This window comes from Dysidea avara, chromosome 7 (assembly GCF_963678975.1).
Source record: "Dysidea avara chromosome 7, odDysAvar1.4, whole genome shotgun sequence".
Taxonomy (NCBI): Eukaryota; Metazoa; Porifera; class Demospongiae; order Dictyoceratida; family Dysideidae; genus Dysidea; species Dysidea avara.
The window spans coordinates 19,109,058-19,131,058 of NC_089278.1; the positions used below are offsets into that span (position 1 = coordinate 19,109,058).

The 22,001-nt window shown below is 37.6% G+C and overlaps 1 protein-coding gene across 1 annotated transcript in view; it reads right to left on the reverse strand.

Annotated features, from left to right (window-relative positions):
* Nucleotides 1-22,001, reverse strand: part of LOC136261089 (adhesion G-protein coupled receptor V1-like) — a 259,887-nt gene that overhangs the window by 15,737 nt on the left and 222,149 nt on the right. Inside the window, exons 88-99 of the mRNA XM_066055056.1 lie at nucleotides 20,874-21,011; nucleotides 20,619-20,825; nucleotides 9,903-10,040; nucleotides 9,643-9,849; nucleotides 4,207-4,344; nucleotides 3,950-4,156; nucleotides 3,267-3,416; nucleotides 3,009-3,215; nucleotides 2,823-2,957; nucleotides 2,546-2,752; nucleotides 1,048-1,185; nucleotides 797-994 (exon numbers count right to left, since the gene is read on the reverse strand). Of these exons, the coding sequence (XP_065911128.1) occupies nucleotides 797-994; nucleotides 1,048-1,185; nucleotides 2,546-2,752; nucleotides 2,823-2,957; nucleotides 3,009-3,215; nucleotides 3,267-3,416; nucleotides 3,950-4,156; nucleotides 4,207-4,344; nucleotides 9,643-9,849; nucleotides 9,903-10,040; nucleotides 20,619-20,825; nucleotides 20,874-21,011 (2,070 nt within the window). The remainder of the gene's footprint in view (nucleotides 1-796; nucleotides 995-1,047; nucleotides 1,186-2,545; nucleotides 2,753-2,822; nucleotides 2,958-3,008; nucleotides 3,216-3,266; nucleotides 3,417-3,949; nucleotides 4,157-4,206; nucleotides 4,345-9,642; nucleotides 9,850-9,902; nucleotides 10,041-20,618; nucleotides 20,826-20,873; nucleotides 21,012-22,001) is intronic.

The following is a 22,001-nucleotide window of genomic DNA, read 5'->3' on the forward strand; positions in this document are numbered from 1 at the left end:
GCTAGAAGAAGTTACCTTGTAGATAGTTCAGCTACAAAAAATCTCCCTGTAGAGAGATCAGCTAGAAGAAATTACCTTGTAGAGAGTTCAGCTACAAAGAAACCATCATGTAGAGAGTTCAGCTGCAAAGAAATCACCACTGCCCAAATTTCAAGGCAATAGCTCTTTCCAATCTGAAGTTATCAATTGTCAAAGTTGGCAAATTGGATGTGTGTGGAAGACCCCTTTTCGCAAATCGATCACATATGTATTATATATATAATTTGTACATTTACTGATAAAATATTTAAAGTATATACATCTACTTCATCTTTTCGTCTTCCTGTAGTAAAGAAAAAAAACATAGGTTAAAAAAGTCCCAAAGCTGGCCATAGGCCGGCTTTGGGGTATACAAATACCAAAAGAAATGAAATCTAATCCAAAACAGCCAAGCTGTAAAAAAAGTGTGCGGCCCTCAGAAAGGCTATGGTGAAAAAAGATGTGAAATCCAAGGTGGTGGCCAAGAAATGGCTGTGATGGTAGGTTAATGGTAAAAATTTTAATAACGACAATTCAGGTGAATTTTTGTGCCGCTTCACAAAATATACCTGAATTGTCATTATTAAAATTTTTACCATTAACCTACCATCACAGCCATTTCTTGGCCGCCACCTTGGATTTCACATCTTTTTTCACCATAGCCTTTCTGAGGGCCGCACACTTTTTTTACAGCTTGGCTGTTTTGGATTAGATATGCTTAACTACAAACACTAAGAATTTGATTACACATAACAGCTGACACAATCATATTACTTACTATCATCATTTAAAATAGTTATTGTAGTTTGACTAGGAGTACTACTAGTCACACGACTAGGAAAAGAATCAATGGTTAAACTAAAGTACTCATCAACTTCCAATACATTATCATTATTTATTGGTACATCAAATAGAACAGTGGTCTCTCCAGCAGTAAATGTGACAGTGTATGGTCCAGAATCATAATCAACACCTCCTGTAATATTTTCACTGTTAACATGTTGTTAAAGGTGATGTTGGTCTACTCACCAGTTGCAGTAATGTTATTACTTCTAACTTGTACAGTAATATCAGTTGATGATGGGTTACTGAGAACTAGTACAGGTTGTGCTGGTCCATTATCTTCACTAACATTGTATGTTGATTCATTAAAACTAATTGTTGAATCTGCAAAGGGTAGTAGTAACAAGAAAAAGCACATACAATTGTACCTAAATTAAAGCAAATATATACAATCCAGCTAAAATTGAGCAGCTAGTTTACTATAGGTACCGTAGGCTTAGAATACAAGTATTTCAATAATTTATTAAAACACATTCACCACTACAACTAGATTTAATTAGGATGACACTATAAAACATGGACAGAGCACAATTCCACTTTTATCATGTATTTCATATATATAATATGATGCGCTTAATTGATACACACACAGAGGTCCATCCTTCACACACCACTGTAGGTTTTCTTATGCCATACCACAAAGCGTTTCTTGCTAGAGAAAAATGAGTTTCTTAGTTGATTAATAGCCATGTTTTGAACATTACTGGATGATACGCCAGCCACCTAAAGGTGACAGTCATCTGTTTTTCAGAAGCGCACAATTCCTCCATATGTGGCATGACATCGGGGCCAATAACCTCAAAACACCAATCATGCCACTGCTAGGCAAGGAAATACACAGTTTAGAATATATTATACTCATGCACTTTCTTTTTGACCGACTAGCTTTTAGTTATGGATGCTTATATTGTAATTTACAGGCTTTTTTGAATTGTAATTATTATGTTTATTTACACAAACAAAAACAACCTTGAGTTGTCGAGATAGTTACTCCATAATAATTATGTAAGAGCTGATGGTAACTAAAAAGTAGTTTAGTGAACACAGTACAATGGTTGTGTGGGGTAATTTAATGTGTACAGTATACTCCACCAGGAAATTAAGCAGTAAAAGGAATCAAAAATTTAAATTCTAATATGAACAGCAAGAATTGCAGAGTAACGTTGGCAGAATCTATAATGCAAATGTTGCCAAGTATTCACAGGAAGCATCTCTTTTTCAGGAATTCTTTAAATCATGTAGCCTAAAATGTGGGTACAGCAGATGAGTGTGTTAGTAATGGGAATCTAGGCAACATTATGTGCATATAGCATACAGTAGCTCTGTATTACCTAGACAGTTAAAGTTTAAGCAGTTTGGTATGCCACATACCAAATTTGAGCAGACTATATATATATGGGAATTAAAACAAATGGACATAACCTTCTGGAAAATTGTGAAGTTAAAATTTAATAGTCTAGAAATCAAAAGTACGTGGTATTGATATCAGCAATATTTATAACTCCACACTAATGGTTTTACTTATTGCATCTAAAAAAAATTAGCAGCAGTTTATCTGAAACTTGTATTGGTCTGGTAGCTATTATTAAAATGGCTCTCTTTACATGGATAAAACATTCTTAATAGAAATTGGTAAAAACACTCTTCATGTAAACAATTATTTCAGAATTAATTAGAAACTCACCATCATCATCTTTTATGGTCACCATAGCTTGATTAGGATTATTAACAGTAAATCCTGTAGGTAATGAGGATTGGTCAATGGTGAGAACAAAGGTTTCATCAAAAAGTTCAAATATATTATCATCAATTATTGGAACATCAAATGAAACATTGGTTACTCCAGCACGAAATGTGACTGTGTATGGTCCAGAATCATAATCAACACTTCCTGTAAAAATATAAGTTAACATTGTTATGCCATTTTAAATTGCAATAATCTTGTTATTGTTGACACTCACCATTAGCTGATCTATCATTACCTAACACTTGCACAGTAATGGTGTTAGATTGAGCATCACTGAGAATTAGTACAGCTTGCAACTGTCCAGCATCTTCATTAATATTATATGCTGGCTGACTGAAGTTTACTGTAGCTGTAATAGCAAATGTGATAAAGCATTTGATACAAAATTCTCAATGCCTACTTGTACTGTCAGTAATGTTTGCAATGGATATATTAATGTCCCCAGGAGCAACACGATTCAGTGATGGAGGAATAGTGAAGCGAAGATCAAATGTTTCGGGCATTTCAGTAATATTATCACTAGTCACTGGTACATTAAATGTAGTACTATTAGTTCCAGCAGTGAAGGTGGCAGTGATAGGAGTAGAAGTGTAGTCCACTCCATTACCTGATCAGTCAACATTAACTAACTAGTCAGTCTAGGGCACACATCTCTTACCCTCAGCAGATAATGGTGACTGGTCAGATGGCGTTACAGTCACACTAATGTCACTGTCTGATGTACCTCCTTCCAATAACAGAGTTACAGGAACTCTACCGAGGGACTCAGAACCAGGGAATGTTGACTGAGAGAACTGCACCATCAAAACTGCAAATAGTCCACACACATTATTATTATTATATTTTTGTCTGCACATTCAGCAAAAGTTATAATCTCAAGAGTTTAACTCCCTTTATTTACATGCTTTAGTTTTCTTACAGGTCTCTAGTGGAACAGCACTTTAATTAACAATATAGATTGTGTTTATCATATTCTTGTAAAACAAGTTGATATTGTGTGCTATACATGTACCAGCATTCCTCACAGATGTCTATTTGGATAAGATTTCAGCCTATGAATTGCTCTTGGCAGGCCTTGAGAATTCAAATACCATCACCATTCATTTACAGTAAAACCTTCCAAGAAAGTACATTTCCAGCTCACATTTTCATTTTAAGTCTACAAATTCATTCTGATTAGTATTCAGGTGGGAGAGGAGCAGATTGTTTGACAGGAAACCTCTTATTTACTCATCATTACACATCTTCAACTTAGCCAACTATGCAGCTACTAATTGTTCTTCGCAACAATTTTTAAAATAACTACATACATACAAAGATGCTGTATGGATCATCACTTACTTTCATCATCTCTTATAATGAAACTAGCTTGATGAGGTCTTCTGTGAGTTACTCTGCTCGGTATCGAGTTGGAAATGATACTAAGAGTAAAGCGTTCTTCATCTTCCAGTATAGTATCATTATTTATTGGAACATCAAATGAAACACTGGTCACTCCAGCAGGAAATGTGACAGCGTATGGTCCAGAAGCATAATCAACACCGTCTCCTAAATAATCATATCTATAGAACAGTTATTTGCTATAGCATTTGCATTACCCATTGCTGTTATATTAATATCTCTAAGTTGTACAATAATATCGATTGATGCTTGGTTACTGAGAACTAGTACAGGTTGTGCTGGTCCACCATCTTCATTAACACTGTATGTTGACTGACTGAAGCTCACAGTTAAATCTACACAAAAACCACAAAAATATTTTTTACCAAGGAAAATTTTACATACTGTATATACATAATTAAACATTTGGCATGAGAAATATACACTATATTTTGCAATGGTTTTATTATTATGAACTATTTAACTAATACTAAACTCAAGGCTATGGATAGTTAGAAAGCCCATACAATCTAGGTTCTACCAAGATCACAGTGCAAAATACGACTGCAGTCTACATCACTAACTATCTATCTACATCATTTATGTAACTATCTACACCACCAGGGGAACTGGATCAAATGCCTTTTCAGTGGAGCCATCACTTCAACGCTTTGAGTAGATCTAAAAGTCAGAGCCATGTGTCAACGTAACAATTATTAAACTACAACAAGTTTGATACTGAAATTTGATTGGCTGAAAATGTGGTCTCTAAATCCTGTAGTGCCACACTCATGTGCAATAGAGACCATGCTCTGAAGCGATACGAAACACGATAATTAAGCGCCTGTAACATTGACAACGCATGGGCATTTAAATGACTAGTAACTGCTGCACTGAATTAGAGGGAGGTGTAGTGGGCTTGTTTGTACTAATCAACAACACTACATTTCTTGTTTACAAGCAGCTGTCAAGGCACAAAAACAGCAACAATGAGTTGGAGCCAGTACTTCTTGAAACATAGCACACGCCAGTAATATTGGCAATGCATGGGCATTTAAATGGGTAGCAACAGCCATGTTGAGGTCCAGCCACGTAGGCAGGTGTAGAGGGCTTGTTTCTAGTAATTAATGATATATTTCTCATTTACAAGCAGCTATCAACTCAAAGTACAATAACGAGTTGTAAATTAGACGTCAAGAACCACTGAGTTCTTGACATCTAACTATTATATAAAAAGACAGACCAATATGTTAAATGCAAGGCGATTGTAGAAGAAGCCTGGGAAACAATGAGTTGCTGCCTTTGTAATCAGTGGGAGCATATAGAAAATAAAAGTACTTTTAGTATAAGGAGTTAGCATGAGTGAACAGCAAATGGCTGACCAAAATTTGTTGATTAGGAAAACACAACAAGTGAACTACATAAACAAAACGCTGAGTTGTTTATACAACAATCATTACCACAGTCTGACATGCTGAAGCTCTATGGCTCTCCAGCTAAGGTTTAACATGCCAATGAGTGTCACAACAAGACAAAAGTCTGCGTAGTCATGAATGACACCACCAACCAGCTAGCCAGCTCATAAAACAGTAAGGTTTCAGGCCCTCCGCCTCTGTTTGATAGCAAGAGCAAATGTTTGTCTAACATTGAAGACATCATCAGATTTCAATACAGATGAACTAGAGCAACAGGCTTTCAGAGTCTGCATTGCTGCATTTACAGACAAGGCAAGTTATTTTAAAAGAAAGGAGATAGTGTCCACTCTAATTCTAAGGCTGCCTACCAGAGCTGCCATGAATTACAATACCGTAAATGACATAAGTTTGGTGCAGCTTAATGGAAATTTAGCACGTGAAACAGGTTGGTGGATAAAAGTTTGTGGAACAACAGCTAGTTAGGGTCACTGGTACTCCCCTAGAAGTAATGCAAGGTTAGTGTTGCTATCAAACAGGCTTCTGGTGCCTCTAAAACAGAGAAGATGAAAGTAGTGAAGAGTGTGGTGTTGACAATGCCAAAATTGGAGGAAGATGAGAATGATGAACCACAGGAAACAAGTATTTTGATGGTGTCACTTGTTAAAACCATTCATACTGGACCTCAGTAGACCTTAGTAGCTAGGGTAGAAGTGTAATTACCATTAGATAAGTTGCAGACCTCAACTGGTGTTGTAGTAACTTACAAAGGAAGACACCTTCATTGAAGTTTGCATAATACCTGTGATCAACACTGTAGTGAGGATTTTACAATGGTAGTGGTTTGCCAAGCATGCACTCTTTGTAATGAATAACTACAAATTGGAGATGCTGATGTAATGAAGCATAAGATTAATATGAAAAAGCAACAATCAATGGGGACTCCACCTTCTCAATTGCCATAATTATGCACTTTAAGAATTCAGAACTACTAACTACTGGCTGTATTGAACCCTCTAGAAGCCACTATGCATCCGGTCTGGTGTTGGTGCATAAGAAGAATGGTGGCTCGAGAGTTTATGTGGACTACAGGGGAAAACTTAGCAAGGACACTGTTCAAGATAGTATTTCAATATCATACATTGACAAACTTAATTGAGTTGGTTGGTAGGTGAAAAGGTAAAGTGTTCATCGCTCTATCTATATGAGATTTGGATGCACTCTGAGTTGAAGAAGAAGGCAGTCTTTATGTGCCATGTGAGTCATTGCTGTAACCATAGATATTATATGTAAACATGGATTGAAAATGCGCATAAAATAATTTCATCTATCCTCATTATGGTGCGCTAGTTGTAAAGATGTTGACAGCCTGTTTACAGGCCTTTTCTCTTGGATATTTAGTAGTGCAGACATTAATGTTAGTTTGTTACATTGCGTACTGAACAAGATCACAGGTGTGTTTGCTGATATTGGAGGTAATTGGCAACAGGTGGATAGTGGCAGGTGAGAATCAGTGAATATCTCAGCAGCATTGCTACTAGCCAACTAATGATGGCCTTATTTGCATTGCCTATTAAATACTTAATACATTACAATAAAGCTTTAACTGAAGTCTTACTTTGCTTGGGTAAAATAATTACAAAATTTAGCACGTGTTTTGGCTTTGTTTTATCGAAGCAAAAGAGCTATACAGTAATACAATTATATTTGAGTAGTCTATTTACATTGTACCTGTTATAAGTGGTGCAAGCAATAGAATAGAAGTGGTGCTGACCATTTAGTTTCTTCAGGAAAATTATAAATTAGTTCCATAACACTATAATTCAATTTTAACAATGAGAATTTTGCCACCCTATTGTTCGCCAAGAGCCAATGTGTCTAACCAGGCTAGCCTCCAGTTAATGTACAGTAGGTGGTAATTTACCCAGCTGTAATGACAAACACCACTTATTAGTAGCTTACAATAAAGTGAAATACACTAGCTGTAATGACCTAATTTATTTCGCACCGTAACGAGGATAGGATATATTTATTAACATGCACATTTCAAATCCATGTTTATGTATAATATCTATGCTGTAACTCATTTTTAGGTATATTTTCCTGGGAACAGTTTCACTCTCTACATGGACCATCAGGTGGTTTTATCACACATACATATGTAAAGAACCAAGTGAAAGGCTGCTTGGTGGAAGTTGCACCTTTTTCAGCAAAGATGAAGTCAGAGTACAAGCCAGAATATGCTAACATGCCTATCAAGAGCCCTCCTTAACTGTGTCCTCTCAGGAGGAGGAAGGATTGTCCAAGTTTCTTAAGTGATGGAGTCCAGTGAGACTGTATAGCAGTAGCAAAAGCAAGATTCGAAATTGGCTAGTTTGTCTGCCATTACTTGATGACCCTCAACAAATACAAACCTTTGCAGAAACATACAGCCAAGAAGTATAAAAAGGGTGCAGCCTGGGTGAAAAAAAAGTTGTGAAAAATCAAAGATGGCAGCCATGAAATGGTTGCAATGATGTTAATATATTACCTTTTTAAACATTTTTTACGAGGCTGAAGGTACTTGATGTAATCATGATACAGCCAATGCCAATCATTTTAAAGTAAAATTATTCATGCAGAGTTTTTGGCTGAAGGGGTGCTTCACTACTTGCAATAATGTTGTAAGTGGGTCAGTACTGTTGACCCGCTTGATCCACTGAACCGAATATTAGTCTGGATGGGACCCAGATCTGACCTGCATGAAACCCAGTTTAATTAAAATAGAGGTGTGCCTCAATAAGGGCTAGATTAAAAGTCCACAAGTTCCAAGTTCCATTAGTTAGCCCTGCATTTTTTAACACTATAGAAAGGATTGTCTGCAAGAAGCAAGTAGCTACATATTATCAAGTGGGTGTGGCTCCACATACGTCTACATGCAGTTACAGCAATTAAGAATTTCCAGAAGTTAGATACCTACATTTCAAGTAGCAACACAGATCCCGTAATGCCATGCATGCCTGCAGAGAACAGCTGATACAATTCTGATAAGTGGGCATGGCTCTACATATCCCGCATGGACAGCAAAGTATATTCCTGAATGCTGGGTGTGGCCCCACGTAAATTTCTTGAGTGTTTACAACTGCATTTCCACCAATGCAATCGAGCTTATTAACTTAAAGTCACACGTGATCTCATCCGGGTCTGACCCAGATATTCAATGAAGCGGATAAGACCCACTTGACCCGGACAAAATGTGACCCAAATGACCCAGATAATCTGGATGATCCGGCCTACTTACAATGCAGATGTACTTGCCAATCTCTGGGAGTGATCCACAGACTTATGGTTTAATCAAGCACTTTAAAATTGCATGCCCAGCAGATACTACCAAAGTTATTCGCTAAGGGTGGAGACAACTAGGTTTCCATGCTAGTCTCAGTACTAATTGCCTACCAGACTACTCCCCATGGTTCAACAGGCTTGGCGCTATTCTACTTATTATATATGAAGGAAATCTGCAACTGCTGACATCATTACACTTTAAGTAGTGGTAAAGTACCCAGTAGTGGAGAGTAAGTATGCCAGAGAACTTTAACTTTTCACCAAAAACTGAAACAAGCTAGGGCATTGCAGAACATTTAATCTAAATAAAGAGAATAGAAGAAGTGTTGTGATTGCAGGAGAAAGATTAACACGTTGAAAGGTAGAGACCTGATTATGTCAAAGACACAAGCTTGGTTCCATCTCCTATCTTCCTTTAGACTTATTTGTGAGGGGGCTTTTAGTGGTGCAGTTGGTTGCCCCAAATAATGCTGTGATTAAGGGTAAGGACATTTAGGAAATTAATGTAACTTTAGTGACTGTCAATATATAGTGAGAGTGTGTTTTGGGCATGGGAATGAGCTGTGTAAGTGAAAGTGAAGAAAATTTTTAAGAAGAGAGCTCAAAACTCAGAGCAGATGAATGACAGGTTATTTCTCAGCAGTAGGCTGTGACAAGAACTGGACATTAGGTGATCAAGCTAGATTGATACTGTGGAGAGACTGTACCTAACTTCAGTCAAGAAAAAAGGAAGGAAGTTGTAGAATTAGCAGATTATGGAGAATAACAAGGTGAGACACATTTCAGCTAGCATAAGGTGAAAGCTGACAAACATATAATTTCACAATAATTTTGTTACAGTATTACAAATTAGTCAATTAGTAACACTGTGACTATTGAAACTTGAAAAAAATACTTAGTATTATGCAAATAGCTCACCATCATTATCATTAATAGTCACTGTGGTTTGATCTGGAGAATTAGAGATTATATTACTGGGTAATGAAGACAAATCAATAAAGAGACTAAAGGTTTCAACATTTTCCAATATTGGGTCATCATTTATTGGAATATCAAATGGAACACTGGTTTGTCTAGCAGGAAATATGACAAAGTATGGTCCAGAATCATAATCAACACCTCCTTCTGTAATATTCTCACTGTTAACATGTTGTTAAAGGTGATGTTGGTCTACTCACCAGTTGCAGTAATGTCATTACTTCTAACGTGTACAGTAATATCAGTTGATGATGGGTTACTGAGAACTAGTACAGGTTGTGCTGGTCCATCATCTTCATCAACACTGTATGTTGACTGATTAAAGCTCACAGAAACATCTATCAAAAGTACACAATTTGTATAGTATTGCAAGAACATTTCATGAATATAATTTATGTGTGTATCAAGTGACTCACGTGGACAAGAAAGTAAAAAATACATGCCTCAAATAAATAAGCACAAGGAACTACTGTGAATTACTTACATGTAGCAGTGGTTTTGTAGCCCTTGCCACAATTGAAGTGATGTTTACCATTTTTAATACTTCAGCTCATGCTGCATGGATGCATGTCAGGCATTCAACTTTGTATCAGACACACAAATAATACTTGTGTCCATACCAAGTTACTGACTTGATATAAAACAAAATTAATATGTGTAGAGGAAGTAGGGCAAATCTTTCCTGTCATACACACCCTAATGAGTTTACAGTTGGTTAACCACTGGTTTCCTCTTCCCTGAATAAAGCCATATGATTATGCTTGCTATTTCTTGTCTTCTACTGTTGCTATCAACTTATTGTTATGATAATTGTTGAAAACTACTGCTATATGTGGTATCTGGCATTCTGCATAGAGATGGTGATTCAAAATCCCACCACAAAACAATTGCTTTGAATGAGACTACCCGGAACAATTGACATATGAATATGCTGTAAAAGTTTCAGGAAAACATGATATTGAAAAGGAAAAGAAATTTTATTAGTATTTGTATGAATATGAATGCATTAGAATACTGGAAATTGTTGAACTAAGTGTTTGTATTATGTGGAAAAGGTTGCTGACATGTGTACCAGGTTATTACTGTCAAAGATGCTCTAATAGAGCAGTCAACCACTCAAGTAAAGAATTTTCACATGAGTTGTTGCATAATTTTCTGCAAAAATGGTTACATAGCCTACAGTAATTTTCCAGAGTCAATAAAATTTCTTGGGGAATTTCCTAGAATGACATCAATCATCTCAGTCATTATGCTCCACTGTTTAACTTTTGTTGCCTTAAGTTGCCTCCCCTACCTTTCATCAAGACACACGGTAGTGTGTCGTGCAGCCCAAGAAACCGGCGTGCCACACCGTGAGTATAATTACAGGAAGAAAGAAAACGCAATTTTCACACCTTTGTAGCTCCATGATCCCTTATCCAATTGGAACTAGTTTCACTACAGAGGTTCCCACCAGGTGGGCCACGTCACATACCAAATTTGAAGGAAATCTCCCTAGCCGTTTCTGAGATATGAGTGGCCAACGTTTCGTTTTAATTTCTTCATTTTTTTCTTCGCCGTAGGGTACTACAAGGGCTTTGATTTCTTTTCGCACACTTTGCAAAAATTGCTATAAAACACAAACTTGTAACTCCATTGTATCAATATTTGGCACAAGTAAAGAGCATATAAAGGTACATTTACGTACCAAGTTTGCTATGAATCTGATAAATATCCAAGGAGTTATGAGCATTTATTCATGTAAAAAAAGATGAAACTTTTGTCACAGCTACAGGGTAAACCGAGTAGAGGAATAACTTGAAAAATTGTGTGTACATTGGCTGATCATCGTAGGAGTGCCTTTTGGTGGTTAGAACAGCAACAGACTTACAGCTACAAAGTTATAAAGCAAAAACCGGGCAAGTGTAAAATCGCGGGATCGAGATACTCTAATAGAGCAGTCACTGGGGGGGGGGGGGGGGGGAAGGTGCATAAAAAACATCGAAAAAAAAAAATGAACTGATCATGACCAGAGTTCAAACCAAGAACCTCTATACCTAATGCCTGCATCCTTAACCACTGAACTACTGCTATCTCGGCTGATCACTTCACTTAATTTCTACCTTATAGCTAAATGAAAATTCTAGCTTTATAAGTAAAACTGATCCACCAAAACGAAAATCTAGATTGTTCTAGAACATTCTATGTGTGCTCTATTAGATGATTTCAGTGAAAGCAAAAACGTGCGTTCTATTAGAGCATTAGCACCATACTATTGTTGCAACACTTTGAGGCTCAATCTAGTAGCTATTTCACCAAATCAGAGCCATTTTCGTATTGATCAGTGGTATATTTGTAGTATTAACTTAGTTTCGCCCCAAGGCGGTCTGCGAGCAGACTAGTATGACCGACTCGTACCAATCATCATCATTATAATCATCATAATAAGTGCTATGCTAGCAAAACTTGTGATACAACAGCCTGGAAATCATATCCCAGTAAAAAGGTGCAGGGTTTGGTTTTTGAAAATACAAAAAGAAGTGAAATCCACTCAAAAACAGCCAAGCTGTAAAAAAGGAGTGTGGCCCTCAAAATCCTGGGTGAAAAAAGTTGTGAAATCAAAGGTGGTGGCCAAGAAATGGCTGCAATGATGTTAATGCTAAAAAATTTTAATAATGGTTGTGTGCATTGTTAAAATTTATTAGCATTGACATCATTGCAGCCATTTCTTGGCCGCCACCTTTGATTTCACAACTTTTTTCACCCAGGCTTTTGAGGGCCGCACTCCTTTTTTACAGCTAGGCTGTTTTTGAGTGGATTAACTTTTCCCCTTGCTCCACTAACTCTGTTTCAGAGGCACTCCAACTTTGGGAGGGACTGTGCTTCACTAACATAAGCATATCAAGACACACGGTAGTGTGTCGTGCGGCCCAAGTAGCCGGCGCGCCACACCGTGAGTATATTTACAGGAAGAAAGTAAACGCGATTTTCACACCTTTGTAGCTCCGTGATTCCTTATCCGATTGAAACCAAAGTTGCTACAGAAGTGCCGGCTAGGTCGGGGAGTCCACATTCCAAATTTGAAGAAAATCGCTCCAGCCATTTCCGAGATACGAGCGGCCAAAGTTTGGGTTTTTTTTCTTCGTTTATTTCTTCTTTTTCTTCTTCTTTTCGCACACTTTGCAAAATCCGCCATAAAACGCGAATTCGTGCTCCAATCGGGCTGAAATTTGGTACACTTAAAGGGCTCATTAAAGCGAATCTCAGTACCAAGTTTGGTAGAAATCCGATGAACATTCACGGAGTTATGACCAATTATTTGCGTAAAATAAGGTTGAAGGTCTGTCACGCCCACAGGGTAAACCGCTTGAAGGAATGAGCAGAAAATTGCTATGCAGATGGAGTAACTATCGTAGGAGTGCCTTTTTGTGGTTTGAAAGGAATCCAGTTAAAGGCCATCGAGATATGACACAAAACCCAACCTGTGTCACAATTACGCGATCGATTTTTATGAAAAAAAAAACTATTAGTTTTCACGCCTACCAGGCAAACTGCTTAGAGCAGTGAGCTGAAAATTGGTGTGTAGCTGGAATAATTATCATAGAAATTCCTTGCAGTAGTACAGAAGAATCGGATTATAAACCACTGAGTTATGATTCCAAAGCCAACTACGTGTAGCATATGCGAGATCGAGATACTCTAATAGAACAGTCACTCTAATAGAGCATTCAGCTACGTATATAACTTACTCCATTACAGAATTATATGACATTGCAAGTTATTCTGTAGGGAGTTCAGCTACAAACAGTTAATCTTATAGACAATTCAGCTACAAGCAAGTCACCCTGTAGAGAGTTCAGCTACAAATATGTTGCTGTAGAGATTCAGAACATTATAAGTCACACTGAAGAGAATCTAATCAAAAACAGCCAAGCTGTAAAAAAAAGGAGTGCGGCCCTTGAAAAGGCTATGGTGAAAAAAGATGTGAAATCCAAGGTGGCGGCCAAGAAATGGCTGTGATGGTAGGTTAATGGTAAAAATTTTAATAACAACACTTCAGGTGAATTTGGTGCCGCTTGGTCAATTGGCACAAAATTCACCTGATTGTCGTTATTAAAATTTTTACCATTAACCTACCATCACAGCCATTTCTTGGCTGCCACCTTGGATTTCACATCTTTTTTCACCATAGCCTTTTCAAGGGCCGCACTCCTTTTTTTACAGCTTGGCTGTTTTTGATTAGATTTCACTTCTTTTTTTATTTGTATACCCCAAAGCCGGCCTATGGCCAGCTTTGAGGCTTTTTAACCTATATATTTTTCTTTACCACAGGAAAAAGAAAAAGATGAAGCAGATTTTATAAATACTTTAACTCATTCTGATTTTATCAGTAAATGTAAAAATTATATATATAATGCATATATCAAGAGTTCATAATATAAAAAGAGAGCATATATTTATTACATGTCAATTAATCCCCACAGGATAATTTGTAGCTGACCTCTCTACTGGGTGACTTGAAATGTAGCTGAACTCTCTACAGGGTGATCTGCTTGTACGTAGATGAACTCTTTACAGGATTCTCTCTACAGGGTGACTTGACTCTAGCTGAACTCTCTGCAGGGTTATCTGTTTGTAGTTGAATTCTCTACAGGGTGATTTGTTTGCAGCTGAACTCTCTACAAGGTAACTTCTTCTAGCTGATCTCTCTACAGGGTGACTTGTTTCTAGCTGAACTCTCTACAGGGGATTTGTTTGCAGCTGAACTCTCTACATGGTGGTTTCTTTATAGCTGAACTCTCTACAAGGTGACTTCTTCTAGCTGATCTCTCTGCAGGGTGATTTGTTTGTAGCTGAACTCTCTACAGGTGATTTGTTTGTAGCTGAACTTTCTACAAGGTGATACTTCTAACTGATCTCTCTACAGGATGACTTGTTTCTATAACTGAACTCTCAACAGGGTGATCTGTTCATAGCTGAACTTTTTACTGGGTGATTTGTTTGCAGCTTAACTCTCTACATGGTGATTTCTTTGTAGCTGAACTCTCTACAAGGTAATTTCTTCTAGCTGATCTTTTTACAGGGCATGTTTGTTTGTAGCTTAGTTCTCTACAGGGTGATTTGTTTGCAGCTGAACTGTCTACATGATGGTTTCTTTGTAGCTGAACTCTCTACAAGGTGACTTCTTCTAGCTGATACAGGGTGACTTGTTTCTAGATGAACTCTCTACAGGGTGACTTGCATGTAGCTGAATTGTCTATCAGATTAACTGTTTGTAGCTGAATTCCGTACAGAATATCTTGCAATGTACTATAATTCTGTAATGGAGTAAGTTATAAACGTAGCTGAATGCTCTATTAGGGTGACTGTTCTATTACAGTATCTCGATCTCGCATTTGCTACACGTAGTTGCCTTTCGAATCATAACTCAGTGGTTTGTAATCCAATTCTTCTGTACTACTGCAAGGACTTTCTATGATGATTATTCCAGCTACACACTGATTTTCAGCTCATTGCTCTAAGCGGTTTGCCTGGTAGATGTGAAAACTAATAGTTTTTTATTCATAAAACTCGATCGCGTAATTTTGACACAGGTTGGGTTTTGTGTCATATCTCCATGGTCTTTATCTCAATTCCTTTCAAACCGCAAAAAGGCACTCCTACGATGGTTACTCCATCTACATATACATGTTCAACTCATTCCTCCAAGGGGTTTACCCTGTAGGCGTGACAGACCGTCGACCTTATTTTACGCACATAATCGGTCATAACTCCGTGTATGTTCATCGGATTCCTACCAAAGTTGGTACTGAGATCCGCCTTAATGAGCCCTTCAAGTGTGCCAAATTTCAGCCCTATCCGAGTACGCATTCGTGTTTTATGTAAATATTTTAATAACGACAATTCAGGTGAATTTGGTGCCGCTTGATCTTGGCACAAAATTCACCTGAATTGTCATTATTAAAATTTTTACCATTAACCTACCATCACAGCCATTACTTGGCCACCACCTTGGATTTCACATCTTTTCCACCATAGCCTGTCTGAGGGCCGCACTTTTTTTACAGCTTGGCTGTTTTGGATTAGACTTCACTTCTTTTTGTATTTGTATTTAGGGCTTTTTTTAACCAATCATTTTTTCTTTACCACAGGAAGAAGAAAAGATGAAGCAGGGTGATTTCTTTGTAGCTGACCTCTCTACAAGGTTATCCTTCTAGCTGATCTCTCTACCGGATGACTTGTTTCTATAGCTGATCTCTCTACAGGGTGACTTGTTTCTAGCTGAACTCTCTACAGGGTGGTTTGTTTGTAGCTGAATTTTCTATAGGGCGATTTGTTTGCAACTGAACTCTCTACATGGTAGTTTCTTTGTAGCTAAACTATCTACAATGTAACTTCTTCTAGCTGAACTCTCTATAGGGTGACTTGTTTCTAGCTGATCTCTCTACAGGGTGACTTGTTTCTAGCTGAACTCTCTACAGAGTGATTTGTTTCTAGCTGAACTCTCTACAAGGTAACTTCTTCTAGCTGATCTTTCTACAGGGTGATTTGTTTGTAGCTGAATTCTCTACAGGGTGACTTGTTTCTAGCTGATCTCTGTACAGGGTGACTTGTTCCTAGCTGAACTCTCTACAGGTTATTTGTTTGCAGCTGAACTCTCTTACATGGTGGTTTCTTTGTAGCTGAACTCTCTACAAGGTGACTTCTTCTAGCTGATCTCTCTACAAGATGGCTCGTTTCTAACTGAACTCTCTACAGTGTGATCTGTTCATAGCGGAACTTTCTACTGGGTGATTTGTTTGCAGCTGAACTCTTTGTATGATTGTTTCTTTGTAACTGAACTCTCTACAAGGTAACTCCTTCTAGCTGATCTCTCTACAGGGCAATTTGTTTGAGCTGAACTCTCTACATGATGGTTTCTTTGTAGCTGAACTCTCTATTAGGTACCTTCTTCTGGCTGATCTGACTACAGGGTGACTTGTTTGTAGCTGAATTTCCTACAGAATAACTTGCAATTGAGTAAATTATAGATGCAGCTGAATGCTTTATTAGGGTGACTGTTCTATTAGAGTATCTCGATCTCGCATTTGCTACACGTAGTTGCCTTTCGAATCATAACTCAGTGGTTTGTACTCCGATTCTTCTGTACTACTGCAAGGACTTTCTATGATGATTATTCCAGCTACATACTGATTTTCAGCTCATTGCTCTAAGCGGTTTGCCTGATAGACACGAAAACTAATAGTATTTTTATTCATAAAAATCGATCGCGTAATTTTGACACAGGTTGGGTTTTGTGTCACATCTCCGTGGTCTTTATCCCGATTCCTTTCAAACCACAAAAAGGCACTCCTACGATGGTTGCTCCATCTACATAGCAATTTTCAACCGATTCCTCAAAGGAGTTTACCCTGTAGGCGTGACAGACCTTCGACCTTATTTTATGCAAATAATCAGTCATAACTCCGTGGATGTTCATCGGATTCCTACCAAAGTTGGTACAGAGATCCGCCTTAATGAGCCCTTTAAGTGTGCCAAATTTCAGCCCGATCCGAGCATGCATTCGTGTTTTATGGCGGATTTTGCGAAGTGTGCGAAATGAAGTAGAAGAAAAAAACGAAGAAATTAAAATGAAATTTTGTTCGCTCGTATCTCGGAAATGGCTGGAGCGATTTTCTTCATATTTGGTGTGTAGACTCCCCTTGCTGGCCGGCACCTCCCTAGCAAATTTGGTTCCAATCGGATAAAGGATCACAGAGTTACATAGGTATGAAAATTGCGTTTTCTTTCTTCCTGTTAATATACTCACGGGTGGCACGCTGGCTTCTTGGGCCGCACGACACACTACCGTGTGTCTTGATTCAGCTATAAACAAGTCACCTTGTAGAGACAACAAGTCACTCTGTAGAGAATTCAGCTACAAGCAAGTCACTGCGTAAAGGGTTCAGCTACAAAATAGTTACCCAGCAGAGAGTTCATCTAGATCAGCTGCAAACAAGTTACTTTATGCAATGTTCAGTTACAAGTAAGTCACTCTGTAGAGACTTCAGCTACAAACAAGTCACTCTGTAGTACAAACAAGTCACCGTGTAGCTGGAGAGTTCAGCAACCAATCAAAAAAACCACTCTGTAAAGAGTTCAGCTATACAAACATGTTATAACTCTATAGAGAAAATTATAACTCTATAGAGAGATCAGCTAGAAACAATTAGTCATCCAGTAGAGAGATCAGCTACAAGTCATCACCTTATAGAGAGTTTAGTTACAAAGGAACCACCATGTAGAGAGTTCAGCTGCAAACATATCACCCTGTAGAGAGTGCAGCTATGAACAGATCACCCTGTAGAGAGTTCAGCTAGAAAAAGTCATCCTGTAGAGAGATCAGCTAGAAGGATCACCTTGTAGAGAGTTCAACTACAAACAAATCACTCTGCAGATCGTTCAGCTACAAACAAGTCACCCTATATAGAGAGATCAGCTAGAAGAAGTTACCTTGTACAGAGCTCAGCTACAAAGAAACCATCATATATAGAGTTCAGCTGCAAACAAATCATCCTGTAGAAAGTTCAACTACGAACAGATCACCCTGCAGAGAGATCAGCTAGAAACAAGTCACCCCATAGAGAGAGCAGCTACAAAGACACAATCCTGTAGAGAGTTCTATTACAAACAGATAACCCTATAGAGAGTTCAGCTACAAACAATTCACCCTGTAGAGAGAGCTCCTAGAAGATGTTACCTTGTAGATAGTTCAGCTACAAACAACAAACCACCCTGTAGAAAGATCAGCTAGAAGAAGTCACCTTGTACAGAGTTAAGTTACAAACAAACCACCACGTAGAGAGTTCAGCTAGAAGAAGTTACCTTGTAGAGAGTTCAGCTACAAAGAAACCATTCTGTAAAGAGTTCAGCTGCAAACAAATCACCTGTACAGAATTCAGCTACAATCAAATCACCCTGTAGCTAGAAGGAGTTACCTTGTAGAGAGTTCCGTTACAAAGAAACCACCATGTAGAGAATTCAGCTACAAACAAACCACCACGTACAGAGTTCAGCCAGACGAAGTTACCTTGTAGAGAGTTCAGCTACCAAGAAACCATTCTTTAAAGAGCTCAGCTGCAAACAAATCACCTATATACAGAATTCAGCTACAAACAAATCACCCTGTAGAGAGATCAGCTAGAAGAAGTTATCTTGTAGATAGTTCAGCTACAAATAAATCACCCTGTAGAGAGATCAGCTAGAAGAAGTTACCTTGTAGAGAGTTCAGCTACAAACAAATGTCCCTGTAGAGAGATCAGCTAGAAGAAGTTATCTTGTAGATAGTTCAGCTACAAACAAATCTCCCTGTAGAGAGATCAGCTAGAAGAAGTTTCCTTGTAGAGAGTTCAGCTACAAACAAATCACCGTGTAGAAAGATCAGCTAGAAGAAATCACCTTGTAGAGAGTTTAGTTACAACTAAACCACCATGTAGAGAGTTCAGCTATAATCTATACCTTGTAGAGACATCAGCTAGAAGAAGTTACCTTGTAGAGAGTTCAGCTACAAAGAAACCATTCTGTAAAGAACTCAGCTGCAAACAAATCACCTGTACAAAATTCAGGTACAAACAAATAACCCTGTAGAAAGATCAGCTAGAAGAAGTTACCTTGTAGAGAGTTCAGTTACAAAGAAAACACCATGTAGAGAATTCAGCTACAAACAAATCACCCTGTAGAGAGATGAGCTAGAGGAAATTACCTTGTAGAGAGTTCAGCTACAAAGAAACCATCATGTAGAGAGTTCAGCTGCAAAGAAATCACCCTGTAGAAAATTCAGCCACAAACAGATTGCCCTGTAGAAAGATCAGTTACCTTGTAGAGGGTTCAGCTACAAAGAAACCATTCTGTAAAGAGCTCAGCTGCAAACAAATCACCTGTACAGAATTTAGCTACAAACAAATCACCCTGTAGAGAGATCAGCTAGAAGAAATTACCTTGTAAAGAGTTCAGCTACAAACAATTCACCCTGTAGAGAGAGCAGCTAGAAGATGTCACCTTGTAGAGTGTTCAGTTACAAAGAAACCACCATGGAGAGTTCTGTAATAAATATATGTATTATATACATAATTTGTACATTTACTGATAAAATCAGAAATATTTAAAGTACATCTGCTTCATCTTTTCTTCTTCCTGTGGTAAAGAAAAAAAGATAGGTTAAAAAAGTCCCAAAGATACAAATACAAAAAGAAGTGAAATCTAATCCAAAACAGCCAAGTTGTAAAAAAAGAGTGCGGCCCTCAAAAAGGCTATGGTGAAAAAAGATGTGAAATCCAAGGTGGCGGCCAAGAAATGGCTGTGATGGTAGGTTAATGGTAAAAATTTTAACAACGACAATTCAGATGAATTTGGTGCCGCTTGGTCTTGGCACAAAATTCACCTGAATTGTTGTTATTAAATTTTTTACCATTAACCTACCATCACGGCCATTTCTTGGCTGCCACCTTGGATTTCACATCTTTTTTCACCATAGCCTTTTTGAGGGCCGCACTCTTTTTTTTACAGCTTGGCTGTTTTGGATTAGATTAGAAATGTTACCAATTTCCTAATAGGAAATTTGTAATGTAGTGTATATTGATAATCATTATTTCTTTCTTTAGGTGCACACTTAATACATTTCACTTCAAAATCTTGGAAATTCTCCCTATAATGTAGTTAGGCATATTGCTTGATGGTTTTGCCAGCTCAAGTTATGCTGGCATAAAGCAAATGCTTGTGTATAAAATAATGATATACATTAGGTGCACTATAAAATAATTAAAGAGCGTAAAATAATAAGAAAAGTAGTTATTCTTAAACATAACTGCTTAAGGGATGAAAGCTGTGCAATGAATAGCTGTAAAACAATTACACTTGTTATAGCAATCATCTTTGTATACTAAAAACAAAATGCTTACTGCTATTATCCACTATAGTCACAACAGCTCGTCCAGGTGTAATACGGTTTACACGATTAGGTAATGAATGTTGTGTAATGGTTAGACCGAACTCTTCATCTTCTTCCAATATATTATCATCATTTATTGGAACATCAAATGGAACACTGGTCTCTCCAGCAGTGAATGTGACAGTGTATAGTCCAGAAACATAATCAACACCTCCTCCTGTACACTCTGTTAACATGTTGTTAAGGGTGATGTTGGTCTACTCACCAGTTGCAGTAATGTCATTACTTGTAACCTCTACAGTAATATCAGTTGAAGATGGATTACTGAGAACTAGTACAAGTTGTGCTGGTCCATCATCTTCATCGACACTGTATGTTGACTGGCTGAAGTTTACATTAGTAGCTATTAAAAAGATAGAGAGCAACTGTATGGAAGCAAAGTATGAAAAGGCAATGTGCTTCATTAAGACACTAAAAGCCTATACAGTATGTCAAATTAGAAATGTATATGCCTCAGAATGAATAACTCCATGCAGTTAACAACATGCTGACAAGTGGTTGCCTAAAATAATTTTAAAAAAGCAAAACACATGCTGCAAGGCCTAAGAAGTTGGTATGCCATACTAATAATTTGTTATCAACAGTAACAACAACATCAAGATTTTCACAGATATTTAATGTGTGGCTGAGTTGAAAATGAGTTATGTTGACCTCAAACACATCTAACATAACAGCCCATGCATTTAAAATTTAATAGTCCGTACCATATCAACATACAATGTTAAACATTTTCATCAACAACAGGCTATATGCTTGGTTTTGCAGTTTGCATGACCACGGGTGTGTTTATGCTATTCACACATATGTACATGAACTGTATACTAAAGGTTTGCACTTTCTCACAAAAACTAGAAACCAGCCTCACAATACCCCTTCACAGTGCCTTGGCAGTATTGTTTGGTAAGCCCAAAAGTCCCAAAATGCTCCCATTAAGTGAAATTTTAATTTTTTTATTGTCTAGTGGAATTTCTGCTGACTAGCTTACTTTACTGACAAGTATGGGCTTGATTTTTCACTACTAGATACATCTCAATCTGAAAAGTGTCTTTTGGTATATGGCAGTATATGTACAATGCATGCATCATGCATGGACTTATCTTTGTCTTTCTTTGTGTCCCATTTCCTTTCATTGACAGTAAAAGGTGTCGTTTTGCAAAAGCGTGTAATGGCTTCCTTATGCTGACTATTGTGTTTATACAGAAACTGTTAATATTTCTGGATTTCTTGCAGATTTCTGTGTAATGGCTGAACATAGTTGAAAATGAAGCATAATTGCCACTTCACTTGATAATCAGGGCATATGTTCAGATGCAAAATTTAATGCTATGATTTG